The 15,653-nt window shown below is 43.8% G+C and overlaps 1 protein-coding gene across 2 annotated transcripts in view; it reads left to right on the forward strand.

Annotated features, from left to right (window-relative positions):
* The window catches only part of prdm10 (PR domain containing 10), a 200,775-nt gene that overhangs the window by 140,828 nt on the left and 44,294 nt on the right, over positions 1-15,653 (forward strand). For both annotated transcript variants that reach the window (XM_078530687.1, XM_078530696.1), the window contains one exon: positions 12,270-12,425. In XM_078530687.1, the coding sequence (XP_078386813.1) occupies positions 12,270-12,425 (156 nt within the window). The remainder of the gene's footprint in view (positions 1-12,269; positions 12,426-15,653) is intronic.

The raw sequence follows: 15,653 nt of genomic DNA on the forward strand, positions 1-15,653 counted from the left end.
AATCATTTCTCGCTATCTTGACTCCCTTTCTCTCCCCTTGTCCAGTCCCTTCCCACCTACATCCGTGATTCCTCTGACACCTTACGTCACATCAACAATTTCCAGTTCCCTGGCCCCAACCGCCTCCTCTTCACCATGGATGTCCAATCCCTCTACATCTCCATCCCCCACGAGGATGGTCTGAGGGCTCTCAGCTTCTTCCTCGAACAGAGGCCCGAACATTCCCCATCCACCACTACTCTCCTCCGTCTGGCTGAACTTGTTCTCACACTGAAAATTTCTCCTTTAACTCCTCTCACTTCCTCCAAATAAAAGGTGTGGCTATGGGTACCCGCATGGGCCCCAGCTATGCCTGGCTCTTTATGGGGTATGGGGAACATTCCTTGTTCCAGTCCTACTCCGGCCCCCTCCCACAACTCTTTCTCCAGTACATCGATGATTACTTCGGTGCTGCTTCATGCTCTCGCCAGGACCTGGAAAAATTTATTAATTTTGCTTCCAATCTCCACCCCTCCATCATTTTCACATGGTCCATCTCTGACACTTCCCTTCCCTTCCTTGACCTCTCTATCTCAATTTCTGGTGATAGACTGTCCACCAATATTCATTACAAGCCTACCGACTCCCACAGCTACCGCGACTACAGCTCCTCACACCCCGCTTCCTGTAAGGACTCCATCCCATTCTCTCAGTTCCTTCGCCTCCGTCGCATTTGTTCTGATGATGCTACCTTCAAAAACAGTTCCTCTGACATGTTCTCCTTCTTCCTTAACCGAGGTTTTCCACCCACAGTAGTTGACAGGGCCCTCAACTGTGTCCGGCCCATCTCCCGCGCATCCGCCCTCGCGCCTTCTCCTCCCTCCCAGAAACATGATAGGGTCCGCCTTGTCCTCACTTATCACCCCACCAGCCTCCGCATTCAAAGGATCATCCTCCGCCAACTCCAGCATGATGCCACCACCAAACACATCTTCCCTTCACCTCCCCCCCGGCGGCATTCCGTAGGGATCGTTCCCTCTGTGACACCCTGATCCACTCCTCCATCACCCCCTACTCCTCAACCCCCACCTACAGCACCTCCCCATGCAAACGCTAAATATGCAACACCTGCCCCTTCACTACCTCTGTCCTCACCGTCCAAGGGCCCAAACACTCCATTCAAATGAAGCAGCATTTCACTTGCATTTCCCCCATCTTAGTCTACTGCATTCGTTGCTTCCAATGTGGTTTCCTCTACACTGGAGAGACCAAACGCAGACTGGGTGACCGCTTTGCAGAACACCTTCGATCTGTCCGCAAGAATGACCCTGTACCTTGCTTGTCCTGCTCTCCAATCTTAATTAGCACATTCTTTTAGATAATATCACCACCTTCAACACCTCTTTGATCCTTTTGTCTGTGACATCTTTTGGTTATCTTCTCCTATCACTGCTTGCTTGTCCCTACAACCACCCCACCCTCAACTACTCTCTCCCCCTGCCCCCCACCTTAGACCAGCTTATATTTCACCCCTTTCCTATTTCTACTTAGTTCAGTTGAAGGGTCATGAGGACTCGAAACGTCAACTTTGCTCTTCTCCGCCGATGCTGCCAGACCTGCTGAGTTTTTCCAGGTATTTCTGTTTTTGTTTTGGATTTCCAGCATCCGCAGTTTTTTGTTTTTATCCAAGTTTGGTATCATTGACAAATTTGAATTTTTACTCTCTCTTCCAATATCCAAGTCATTTATATATGTCAAGAAACAGTGGTGTTAGTACTGACCCTTGGGGTGTACCACTGTCCACCATCCTCCAGTCACAAAAATAACCATTTACCATAATTTGCTGTTTTCTGTCCTTAAACCAATTCTCTATCCAAAGTGACACTAAACCTATGAGCCTCAAGTTTGTTAACCACTGTTTTATATGGAACCTTGTCAAATGCTTTCTTAAAATCCATGTGGACAACATTCACCACATTTCCTTCATCAACCTTTTCTGCTGCTTCATGAAAAACTTCAATTAGATTAGTCAAGCATGATCTGCTCTTTACAAATCTGTGCTGCCTATCCTTAATCAACCAAACCTCTCCAACTGTCTGTTGATTTATTTCCCTGTTTATTGTTTCTAAAACCTTACCCAATATTGATGTTAAACTAACTGGCTTGTAATAAGGAAGGCAAATGGAATTTTGGCATTTATTGCTAAAGGAATAGAGTATAAAAATAGGGAAGTGTTGTTGCAACTGTACAAGGCATTGGTGAGACTGCACCTGGAGTACTGTGCACAGTTTTGGTCCCCTTACTTGAAGAAGGATGTAGTTGCATTGGAGGTGGTTCAGAGGAGGTTCACTAGATTGATTCCAGAGATGTTGGGCTTGTCTTATGAGGAGAGATTGAGCCGTTTAGGCCAATACTCGCTAGAGTTTAGAAGGATGAGAGAAGATCTAATTGAGGAATATAAGATGCTAAAGGGGATAGACAAAGTAGACATAGAATGGATGTTTCCCCTTGTGGGGCATTCTAGAACAAGAGGCCATAGTTTTAGGCTAAGGGGTGGTAGATTTAAATCAGAGATGAGGAGGAATTACTTTTCTCAAAGGGTCGTGAATCTGTGGAATTCACTATCTCAGAGTGCAGTGGATGCCGGGACGCTGAATAAATTTAAGGAGGAGCTAAACAGATTTTTAATTAGTAACGGGATGAAAGGTTATGGGGAGAGGGCGGGAAATTGGAGTTGAGGCAGAAATGAGATCAGCCGTGTTCATATTGAATGGTGGGGCAGGCTTGAGGGGCTGAGTTGCCTACTCCTCCTAGTTCTTATGTTCTTAGTAGGAATGTCCTTACACAATTTCTTGAATAAGGGTGTGACATCTGCCATGCTCTGATCCTCTGGCACCTCCCCCCATCTAGGGAAGATTTGAGGGTGGTGTCAAGTCCTTCCACTATCCCACCCCACTTCCTTTCACAACCTGGGATGCAAGCCATCTAACCAGGCAACTTATCCACTCTAAGCATAGCCAACCTTTCCAGTACATCCTGTCTTTTAATTTTCTCCCTCTCCGTCTCTGCTTCTACCAATATTTTTTCAGCATCCTGTTCCTTAGTACACAGCAATATGAAGTACTGATTAAGTATTCGGCTTTTCCCAGCCCCTCTTAGCATATATCACCTTCTTTGACTTCATTCGGACCCACCACACCTCTTACTACCTGCTTACTGTTAATAGCTGGTAGCAGACATTTTGCGTTTCCTTATATGTTAACTGCCATCCTATTCTCTCTTTGCTGGCCTTATTTTCCTCTTCACTTCCCCTCCCAAGCTATTATATTTGACTTGGTTCTCACTTGAAGAACTCACCTGACATGCATCAGGCACCATTTATTTTTGTTTCATTCTATTCTCTATCTCCATTGGCATCCAAGGACTCCTGGCTTTGGATCCCCTATTTTTCCCTCTTGTTGAATGTACCTAGCTTCCATCTTCCTTGAGGATCACCCATTGTTCTATACAGTTTTTCCCATCAGTCATTGGATCCATTTTACTCTGGCTATCTCATCCCACTGAAGTTTGCCCTCTTCCAATTTGGCAGTTTTACTTTAGATTATTCCTTTTTTTTCAATTCCTAATCTAAAACTTATGATCGAGTGATCACTCTTACCTTAGTGTTACCCCGCAGACATTTGGTCCACTTGGCCCACCTTATTCCCCAGCACTAGATCCAGTAAATTCCTAGCTGAAGCGCAAACGTACTGATCAAAGAATTTCCTCCCCCTCCTTTTCTTTCACTCTAACAATATCCCCTTTGATATTTGGTTTCTTAAAGTCCTCCAATATCATCACTCTGTAGTTCGTGCACATCCCTGTGATTTCCCTACAGATTTGCTCCTCTGGGCTGGATTCTCGCTACCAAGGTGCATAGCTGAAGTCAGTAAATATCCTGAATTGGCAGACCCCGTCTTGGTTCAAAGGGCCCCATTACACCCAATTTCTGCAGTGGAGTGGTGGGACCAGGATAGAGTTGGATCAATTGACCCTGGAAGCAGATCCTGGGCGGCAACAGTGTCAGGCAAATGCCGAGGTGGGATGGTTAGAAGGCACGCATTAGTTCTCAGGGAGTTCGTCCCAGTTGTTTAGAAACTGTTCGACCCTCATTAACCAACCCCCCCACGCCCAGTGCTCCTCCATGGCAAATCATACCTCCATGCCATGTCATGCTCCCATGCCACCTTTATAGCGAGCCGTCACATAGCCACTATGGACAGACTTCAGTAGCCACGTGGAGATATAACAAAAGTTCCAACAATCTAACAGAGCTGTCACTCAAACACACTTGATAGGGAAGAAATATCCAACAAAGGAGGGAGATAGAAAGCAGGAAACTACAGGCCATTAGCTAAACATCTGTCATAGGGAAATGGCTGGAATCAATTAAGGAGGAGGTTATAGCGCGGCTTAGGAAATCTCAGTGCAAATTTCCCTTTTGTGAAAGGGAAATTGTGATTAACTAATTCCTTGGAGTTTTTGAAGGAAGTAACAAGCAACGTGAATAAAGGGTAACTGTGGATGTGTTGTACTTGGCTTTCTACAAGGCATTTGACAAGGTGCCACAGCAGAGGTTACTACACAAAATAAAGCTCATGGAGTAAGGGGATAACATTAACATGGTTAGAGGATTGGTCAGCTGACAGAAAACAAAGAGTAGGTATAAATGGCTAATTTTAGGGTTGGCAAGATGTTATAAGTAGAGTGCCAAAGGAATCAGTGCTGGGACCTCAACTATTTATAATTTATATCAATGACTTAGATGAAGGGACCTAATGTATGGTTGCTAAATTTGCTGATCACACCAAGGTAGTTAAAAAAGTAAGCTGTGAAGAGGACATGAGGAGTCTGCAAAGTGACATAGTTGAGTGAGTGAGCAAAAATTTGTTAGATGGCCTATAATGTGGAAAATATGAACTTGTCCACTTTGGCAGGAATAATAAGAAAGCAGCATATTATTGAAATGGAGAGAGATTGCAGAACTCTGAGGTGCAGAGGCATCTGGGTGTCCTAGTACATGAATCAGGACAAGTTTGTATGCATGTACAGCAAGTGATTAGGAAGGCAAATGGGATGTTGTCATATAGAGCAAGGGGAATGGAATACAAAAGCAAGGGTGCTTTGCTACAGTTGAACAGGACATTGGTGAGATCATAACTAAAGTACTGTGTATGGTTTTGGTCTCCTTATACAAGAAAGGATATAAATGCCTTAGAAGCAATTCAAAGAAGGTTCACTCAACTGATGTCTAGGATGGGCAGGGTGGGTGTTATCTTATAAGGAAAGATTGGACAGGCTGAGCCTGTATCCATTGGAGTTTGGAAGATTGAGAGGTGACCTGATTGAAACATATGATATTCTGAGGGAACTTAACAGAGTGGATGCTGAAAGAATGTTTCCCCTTTTGGGAGAGACTAGAATAGGGGACACAGTTTAAAAATAAGGGGTCTCCTATTTAAAACAGAGATGAGAACAATTTTTTTTCTGAGGGTCATGAATCTTTGGAACTCTTTTCCTCCAGAAGGCAGTGGAGGCAGAGTCAATGAATATTCTTAAGGAAGAAGTAGGTAGATTCTTGACTAACAAGGGAGTCAAAGATTATCAGGGGTAGGCAGAATGTGGTGTTGAGGCCACAAGCAGATTAGCCGTGATCTAATTAAATAGCGGAGCAGGCTCGAGGGGCCGAATGGCCTTCACCTCCTAATTTGTATGTTCATATGTATGTCCATCAAAGACATCTAATCTTTTAGCCTCTTTAAACTGTCAATCAAAATGTGAACTCAGCCCCTCCTTGTTGAGATAAGTGCTTTTGAAGCTTCATAGACTGGGCCAAGCATTCATAATGGCCTCAGCTATAAAAATCGCCCTTGGGAAATGTCAATAAAGAACTCTTTTGAAACTACAGGAACAGAAGGTAATTTTTTTTCCCCGTCAATCAAAGCAGCCGAGCAGCAACTCTAAATGACAGCTTCAGTCTATTTTTTTTGTTTTTAAAGTGCTGGGGATTTAAATAACTTCAGATCATGACATTAAACAGACCTTATATACCTTTCAAGAGCATTTATGTCTACTCCATAAATTTGATTCCAGACATTTCAGATTAAGGCCAGTGGAAAAGTGAAAATGGTGTCTGTTTGAACTCGGCACTAATTTCAAATGGCCTTGCTGAGTTTGACTTTCCCGTCTGTGTGATTCACACCCTGTTCCATGCCGGCAAAAATGAGATTTGTCAGAAATTGTGACAAGACTTCCACATCCGGGTCCCGCCAGCCATTTTTAAAGTTCTCTGGAATCAGCCTGACTCCGTGAAAATCAGGCCCTCTCTCTCTGTCTCAGTATTTAGAGACATATAGAATATCCTCAGTAGTGTGATTGTAGCCTTTTTCTTCAGACTAATCAAATGGATTTTGTCCTTGCCCCCTCAAGGACAATCTGTCTTGCCAACACTACAATGTCTTCTTATCCTGTCAGGATGTGGGGAGAAAGCGTGAGCAGGCTATTGAGCTGGATGATCAGCCATGATCATAATGAATGGCGGAGCAGGCTCGAAGGGCCAAATGGCCTACTCCTGCTCCTATTTTCTATGTTAATCAGTTCTGTCACCCACTTCCCTTTGTTGCTGCTTTTCTGAACTCTTTGTATCTTTGAATATTGTGCCCAGACCTCATTATATTTAAGTCATGTTTCAGTTATTATTGCCACTACATCATGTCCACTTAGCTATTTGCACTTGTAGCTCACTGACCTTATTCACCAAACTTTGCATTTACATACATCTATTCTAACGTACCTTTTTATTCCTCAGTCCTTCTTAGTCAGCTCCTATCTAATGTAGTACAGCTTCCTTCTTTAGTACTATCCAACACTCTCACTTCATGCACCTTACTCCTGTCTTCTACTACTTCCCCCTGCCAATTTGGTTTAACGCCTCCCAGCCACACTAGTAAATCTCCCCAAGAGCATATACAATCCGCCCTTTTGAATAGGTGCTTCCTGCCCCAGAGCTGGTCTCAATGCTCCAAGAATTTGAAGCCTTCCCTAATCTTGCTGCAAGCCTCAAGTCACTCATTCATTCTCCTCACCTTCCTGTTTCTACTCTTGCTGGCAGAGTACTGGAAGTAATCCTGAGATTACTACCTTTGAGACCCTGGTATTTAACTTCCTTTCTAGCCCCTGAAAGTCTGGCTGCAGGACCTCAATGCCTCTCTGTCATTTGTATCGATGTGCACCACAACTTTTGGTTCATCCCCCTGCAGAATATTTTTCGCCCTCTCCGTGATTTCCTTCATCATTGCATCAGAGAGGCGAACACACCAATTGGACTCACAATGAGGGTTATAAAAATAACAGTCCCCCTAACTGTGGAATCTCCTTTAACAACTACATTTCTGCTCTCTCCTGTGCAGCCCCTTGCCCATTGGTGCCATGTTCTGGATTGCACTTCAAGGTGTCGTAACTCCTAGCATTCTCCAATGCTTGAGTACCTGTTTGAGAATGACACGTACCCTGAAGGCTCCTGTACTTCCTGCCTCTTCCTATTTGTCCAGACAGCTACCTATCTACTATCCCAAACTCTTACCGCCTGTGAAGTGCCTACATCCTGGAACATACAATCCTGGAAACTCTCAATCTCCCTGAAGCTCCACAGTGACTCCAGCTGCCCCTCAAGCTTTGAAATCCTGAACTTAAGCTCAAGCAGTTGGAAACATTTACACATAGGGTCCCCCAATACACATGAAATATTCTGAAATTCCTACATGGTGCAGCCACCTATGCATGATCTAAAAATCTATCTTCGATTAGAATCTAATTACTACCTTGTTTGAATTATTAATTTTAATTAATACCTCTTGACTTGCGCTGTGCTGATACTCATTATTAATTAACTTACTATTATACCTACCTGATTGAAATTTTTAATTTCCTGGTTCCTAGTTTGAATGAATGCCCTAGATAGGTAGTGAACAAGGGAAATACTCTCAATCAATCACTTAATTGCTTTCCTCTGACATCACACTTTGATTTTTATCTCTGCTCTCGCTCACAGCTTCCACCTTTTTCAATCTCCCATACAATTCTCTCGTACAATTTTTTTACTAAGATTAATTATTTTAAGTTCTTCACTTTCATTAGTTCCTTTATTCTCCACTATTTCTGGTATGTTCTTTGTCTCTTCAACTGTGAATACAAAAACAAAAGTGTAAGGCTGTAATCTGGTGCAAGCAGATATAGTGACAGTTAAGACGTAACAGCATATGAAGAGATGTAAGCAGTAGTCACAGAGGTTAATCAGGTATAAGACATGTAAAGGATAGTTAAAGAGTATAAAAACAAAAAACTGCAGATGCTGGAAATCCAAAACAAAAACAGAAATACCTGGAAAAACTCAGCAGGTCTGACAGCATCGGCGGAGAAGAGCAAAAGGACTCGAAACGTCAACTTTGCTCTTCTCCGCCGATGCTGCCAGACCTGCTGAGTTTTTCCAGCTATTTCTGTTTTAGTTAAAGAGTATATTGGGTATAATTGAAAATTACAGGCTATAACCCAGGTTAAGGAGCTGTAAGTGTAAGTTTCAGAGTGTGACCAGATAACTTGAATTGGTTAGTAGCCTGCATCTAAATGAGTTTAGACCAGCTTCTTTGCATGCTGTGTATGCAGATGCAAAATGTATATGAGTTACTGGAACTGTGTTCAGACTCCAGCTGCTGTAAGTCTCAGCGACATTGCAGGAGATAATTACTATAATGTGGTTACTGAATCAAACATCCTTTCGTTCTGTCAAACATCCACTTCCTTCAAAATGGCAAATGTGAAATATAGATTTTTGGATTACAAGAACAATCTATTCACTTAGAAAAGAAAAAGCCTAGTAAATATGAGTAAAAATGTAAAGGTAATTAGGATAAGGAAAGTCTGTAAGGAGTTTGTTAACCTTTATGATATTATAGTATGTTTGCATGTAATAAGGCTTCTGACATTAGTTGGGTAAAGTTCTGTCTTTTACTGACAAATCCTGCTGGTTTTCATCCTCTTGCACCATTTGTGTTGCTGTCTAAACAGTTACACAATGTAATGTAGCCCAAACACAATTTAAAACTGATTACTTGGCCACATACCAGAACTCCGCTAACTCCGGTTCTTGCTTTTGAAGTGGAAATTTTTACACAGAAATAACAATACTTCGTTCAAGTTTATAGTGCTGCATCCAATAATACCAATAAACTCATTGTGTAAGCCAGAGAATTACACAAACTCACCTGTATGGATACAAACCCAATTTCCATATGTCCAATTGGCTATTAAGCTAAATGACTAATCTTCAGATCAAAATGTATTTTCCTTTTAATTAGTTCAAGCAAAAAACAAACCAATTGACTTCTCTAACATGAGGGATAATCCTTGGGACCTTGTCACTGTGGGTCAGACACTCACTGCCCTAACTAACCCTTGGTACTTGGTATAAAACTCACATTAACATATTGCAGAATCATGTGTACTCATGAAAAACTTTCAGCCACACACTGACAATTATTGCAAGTTTGCTTGACCAATTGCTCTCTGTTCTGTAATAGACAAGGGCCAAGAATTACAGACTTTTGGTCTATTTATACAGAATCTGTTTGATCAGTTACTTTTCTTGTCCTTGGTCAAACTAGTGAAGCAGCAGATCTAGCCCAGGGTAACGTGACGAGCCCGATCTTCAAACTTAGATATGAGTGGTCAATGTGACATCCATTTGAAGCAGGGTTTCTTTTCAATACATTTTTGAGTTGCGGGCATAGCTGACAAGGCTAGCATTTATTGTCCATCCCTAATTGAGAGTCCGGTGGTGAGCCGCTACCGTGAACACTGCAGTCCATGTAGTGTAGGTATATGTTGGACTGCAGAATATTTCAGGTTGCAACCTGAATGCATCTGCAGGGTGGTAAAATCTGGTTCCCTACCTCCCATGTGAATGAATCATGTTCTGGGGTCAGATTAGGGAGTGTGCCTGAATTAAAACAGCTTAATGCAAGTCAATGCCAAGCTTCAATTCCATGTTGCAAGTGAAGGATTAAAAATTTCCTCTACTGATGCTTCATTGCATTCTTGCACCATGGCGGAGTACAGAGTACACAGAGCCTTACAGGTTATGAAGGTTCTCAGTCCTGATTTGTGCCACAGTGGCTCATCTCTGCTGAATGACAGTGGTTCATTACATAAGGCTTATTGTCTTTCTCTGAAGAGGATGGTGCGCTTATCCCTGTTGAGTAGGACATTGGAAAGGTACTCAACCAATTAGCAGACAGTAAATCTCAGCTTGCATCAGTTAGTACATTCATTCACCTTGAGCCAGAAGGTTGTGAGCTCAAGCTCCACTCTAAGAATTCATCACAAGCTCTCATGGCACTTTAGGGTAGTACTGAGGGAGTGCTGAATTGCCAGAGGGTGCTGTCTTTCAGTTGATTTATTAAACCAAGGTCCTATCTGCTTGTTCAACTTTCCCATGTCACTGTTAGTATCAGAGTGTCACCTGTGGTACGCCTTTGAGTTGCAAGGTTCTGGTTTCAAGTCCCACATGATTTGAGTACAAAAATCAAGGCCGATATTCTAGGGTAGCATTGAGAGGGTGCTGCACTGTTGGAGGTGCCGTCTTTCAGATGAAGCATTAAACCAAGGACCCATCTGCCTGCTTGGGCGGATGTCAAAGATCCCATGGCTCTATTTGAAAGAAGAGCAGGGGAGTTCTCCCTGCTGTCCTGGCCAATATTTATCCCTCCATCAACATCATATAAACAGGTTATCCAGTTATTATCAGATGGCTGGTTGTGGGAGTTTGCTGTGTGCAAATTGGCTGCTGAGTTTACAATAGTGACTACACTTCAAATGTACTTCATTGGCTCTGAAGCACTTTAAGACATCCGGTGGTTGTGAAAAGTGTTATGAAATGCAAATCTATCTTTCTGCTTGAAGAAGAGCAGCAAGTTTTCCCAGTGTTCTGGCCAAACATTCCTTGCTCAATCAGCAACCTGCAAAACAGATTAATTAGTCATTCATTGGATTGGCTATTTTTGGAGTCTTGCTGTGCAACAACTGGTTAGCATTTTTTCCCACAGAACAGGAACTGCACTGAAGACATAAAACATTTTGGGACTTCTGAGGTCCTGACTGACACTATATTAATTCAAACTTCCTTTTCTCTTTATACGAATGGAAAGTGCAGCTTACTAGAGGACAAAATGTGCCTATTCTTAAAGGTGAAAAAGGATTTGAGTGTATTTACTGGCTGTTTAACAAAGTCATTGTGAAGCTGATAATGGCGTATATGAAGATGCATTTTGAATGTTGTATTCAAAACTATTACTGAGCCGCAGTTGGCCATTCTGCATGCTAAGGGTAATTGAGAGTGTTTTTAATCATCCTCATTATTATCAACTTTCTGAAGGGGCTCATCAGCTAAATCTTTTTACATTGATGGAAATAAGGTTGAGCACCTGACTGAGGGCCCTTAAAGAACGAAACCAAAGTATTCTTTGTGAAATCCAAAATGCCAGTGAGTGACAAAGATTAACACAGAAGGAGGAAGAGAGAGTAACTCAACAAGTTATAACTGAGCTAGGACAGATACAAAGGTTTGGTTTTAAAAATTGGTAGGCTGCAAGAGGAAGAGAAAACTAGCTGTGGTCAAAGTTCTACAATTTGGAGATCCTAAAAAGAACGATCATGAGTAAAAACTGATATGACGAGCCTTGATTTTAACACTGTAGGCATGCAGGAAGAATGAAGGTCTGGAATTAAGGAGGAGCCAGAGATGACGATTCTGAGGATTGATGGCTACTTTAGAATTGATTAGTAGTATTGATTAAACTAGAGGCAAGGGAAGTGTGATAAGAAAGCAAAGGCAGCATTGAAAGAGTGGGTGTGACAAGCTAAGTATAGTTGGGGGGGAGGGTATCAAGGAGTGGTGGTTGGTGCAGGCAGTCGGGGAGGAGTGTAGGAGGAAATGAGTGTGGATATGGTGGAGTGTGGAAGGGAGTGGGTCTTGGTCGTTTTCTACTTTTGTGAATTTAATTAAATCCTCCTTTCATATCTGAAATGCAGGAACAGTAAACTGTTTCGTAGGTGCTTTGACTATCACTGATACTGTGTAATACACACTGCTGCTTTGTGTTGGTGAACAGTCATGGTCTAGTTACTGTAGTACCTCAGGTGCCTCTGTAACAATGCAGTTTATTTTTGATATAATTTTGAAATCTTTCAATGTGCAGATAAAGAAGCATATTCGCAGCTTCCATTCTGAGAAGATTTATCAATGTACAGAATGTGACAAGGCCTTCTGTCGGCCAGACAAGCTCCGACTACACATGCTGAGACACTCTGACCGCAAAGATTTCCTCTGCTCCACTTGTGGCAAACAGTTCAAAGTAAGTATCTCCAGAATACTGTCCACAACTCTCACTAATAGTAAGTGTGTGTGTGTGTATATATATACACGTGTGATTATTTAATTGGGTCTTTCATAGTGTGGCCCACAATAAATCTGATGGTGTGATGTAAGAAGAGTAGTGTTAGACTGTTTAACACCTAATGTATTATTTGGCTACGTCGCAGGAATATGATGAAATAAAATGTAATTGCTACATTTAAGCTCAGCCTGAGGCCACTCAAAATGATGTTGTTGTTTTGTCAAAGAACAACATTCAGGCTTCAGACCTGCTTTCTCGAAACGAATGGTAGCGTCAGTTACTGGTGCAAGATGTTTGCCTAAAATCAAGTCTCTCAAAATGTGTGTACATTCTAAGGTGTGACTAGGTTAGTACAGGTGCAGGTACTAGCAGATGTAAAAACAAAAAGCTAAAAGCTACTGCGGATGCTGGAAATCCAAAACAAAAACAGAAACAAAAACAAAAACAGAATTACCTGGAAAAACTCAGCAGGTCTGGCAGCATTGGTGGAGAAGAAATCAGTCAACGTTTCGAGTCTTCATGACCGTTCGGCAGAACTGAAGCATAGTTAGGAGAAAGATGAAATATAAGCTGGTTTAAGGTGGGAGGGGGGGGGCGGGGGGAGAGAGAGAAGTTGAGGGTGTGGTGATTGTGGAGATAAGCAAGCAGTGATAGGAGCAGATATTCAAAAGATGTTACAGACAAAAGGATCAAAGAGGTGTTGAAGGTGGTGATATTGTCTAAGAAAGGTGCTAATTAAGAATGGAAGACAGGACACTCAAGGTACAGCTCTAGTGGGGGTGGGGTGGAAAGACTAACAAAGCTTTAGTTTTAGATTTAAAAATAATGGAAATAGGTGGGAAAAGAAGAATCTATATAAATTATTGGGAAAAAAAAGGGAGGGGGGAGAAACGGGGTGGGGATGAGGGGAGGGAGTTTAAGATCTAAAGTTGTTGAATTCAATATTCAGCCCGGAAGGCTGTAAAGTGCCTAGTCGGAAGATGAGGTGCTGTTCCTCCAGTTTGCGTTGGGCTTCACTGGAACAATGCAGCAAGCCAAGGACAGACATGTGGGCAAGAGAACAGGGTGGAGTGTTAAAATGGCAAGCGACAGGGGGGTTTGGGTCATTCTTGCGGACAGACCGCAGGTGTTCTGCAAAGCGGTCGCCCAGTTTGCGTTTGGTCTCTCCAATGTAGAGGAGACCGCATTGGGAGCAACGAATGCAGTAGACTAAGTTAGGGGAAATGCAAGTGAAATACTGCTTCACTTGAAAGGAGTGTTTGGGCCCTTGGACGGTGAGGAGAGAGGAAATGAAGGGGCAGGTGTTGCATCTTCTGCGTGGGCATGGGGAGGTGCCATAGGTGGGGGTTGAGGAGTAGGGGGTGATGGAGGAGTGGACCAGGGTGTCCCGGAGGGAACGATCCCTACGGAATGCCGTCAGGGGGGGGTGAAGGGAAGATGTGTTTGGTGGTGGCATCATGCTGGAGTTGGCGGAAATGGCGGAGGATGATCCTTTGAATGCGGAAGCTGGTGGGGTGATAAGTGAGGACAAGGGGGACCCTATCATGTTTCTGGGAAGGAGGAGAAGGCGTGAGGGAGGATGCGCGCGATATGGGCCGGACACGGTTGAGGGCCCTGTCAACGACCGTGGGTGGAAAACCTCGGTTAAGGAAGAAAGAGGACATGTCAGAGGAGCTGTTTTTGAAGGTAGCGTCATCAGAACAGATGCGACGGAGGCGAAGGAACTGAGAGAATGGGATGGAGTCCTTACAGGAAGCGGGGTGTGAGGAGCTGTAGTCGAGGTAGCTGTGGGAGTCGGTAGGCTTGTAATGGATATTGGTGGACAGTCTATCATCAGAAATTGAGACAGAGAGGTCAAGGAAGGGAAGAGAAGTGTCAGAGACGGACCATGTGAAAATGATGAAGGGGTGGAGATTGGAAGCAAAATTAATAAATTTTTCCAGGTCCCGACGAGAGCATGAAGCAGCACCGAAGTAATCATCGATGTACCGGAGAAAGAGTTGTGGGAGGGGGCCGGAGTAGGACTGGAACAAGGAATGTTCCACATACCCCATAAAGAGACAGGCATAGCTGGGGCCCATGCGGGTACCCATAGCCACACCTTTTATTTGGAGGAAGTGAGAGGAGTTAAAGGAGAAATTGTTCAGTGTGAGAACAAGTTCAGCCAGACGGAGGAGAGTAGTGGTGGATGGGGATTGTTGGGGCCTCTGTTCAAGGAAGAAGCTAAGGGCCCTCAGACCATCCTCGTGGGGGATGGAGGTGTAGAGGGATTGGACATCCATGGTGAAGAGGAAGCTGTTAGGGCCAGGGAACTGGAAATTGTTGATGTGACGTAAGGTGTCAGAGGAATCACGGATGTAGGTGGGAAGGGACTGGACAAGGGGAGAGAGAAGGGAGTCAAGATAACGAGAAATGAGTTCCGTGGGGAAGGAACAGGCTAACACGATCGGTCTGCCAGGACAGTTCTGTTTGTGGATTTTGGGTAGGAGGTAGAAGCGGGCCGTCCGAGGTTGGGTGACTATCAAGTTGGAAGCTGTGGGAGGAAGGTCTCCAGAGGAGATGAGGTCAGTGACAGTCCTGGAAACAATGGCTTGATGTTCTGTGGTGGGGTCATGGTCCAGGGAGAGGTAGGAGGAAGTGTCTGCGAGTTGACGCTCAGCCTCCGCGAGGTGGAGGTCAATGCGCCAGACAACAACAGTACCACCCTTGTCAGCGGGTTTGATGACAATGTTGGGGTTGGACCTGAGAGAATGGAGTGCAGTGAGTTCAGAGAGAGACAGATTGGAATGGGTGAGAGGAGCAGAGAAATTGAGATGGCTAATGTCACGCCGACAGTTCTCAATGAAAAGATCAGGAGAAGGTAAGAATCCAGAGGGAGGGGTCCAGGTGGAGGGAGAATATTGGAGGTGGGTAAAAGGATCCGTTGAATGGGGAGAGGACTCCTGCCCAAAGAAGTGAGCACGGAGACGAAGACGGCGGAAGAAGAGTTCAGCATCATGCCGAGCCCGAAATTCATTGAGATGAGGGCGTAAGGGTATGAAACTAAGTCCTTTGCTGAGCACTGAACGTTCAGCATCGGAGAGGGGAAGGTCAGGGGGTATAGTGAATACGCGGCTGGGGCTGGGATTGGAAGAGGGGGTGAGGACGGAGGGACAAGCAGGGGTGGAGGGTCCCAGATGGGTGTTG

Source organism: Cetorhinus maximus, chromosome 2 (genome assembly GCF_964194155.1).
Source record: "Cetorhinus maximus chromosome 2, sCetMax3.hap1.1, whole genome shotgun sequence".
Taxonomy (NCBI): Eukaryota; Metazoa; Chordata; class Chondrichthyes; order Lamniformes; family Cetorhinidae; genus Cetorhinus; species Cetorhinus maximus.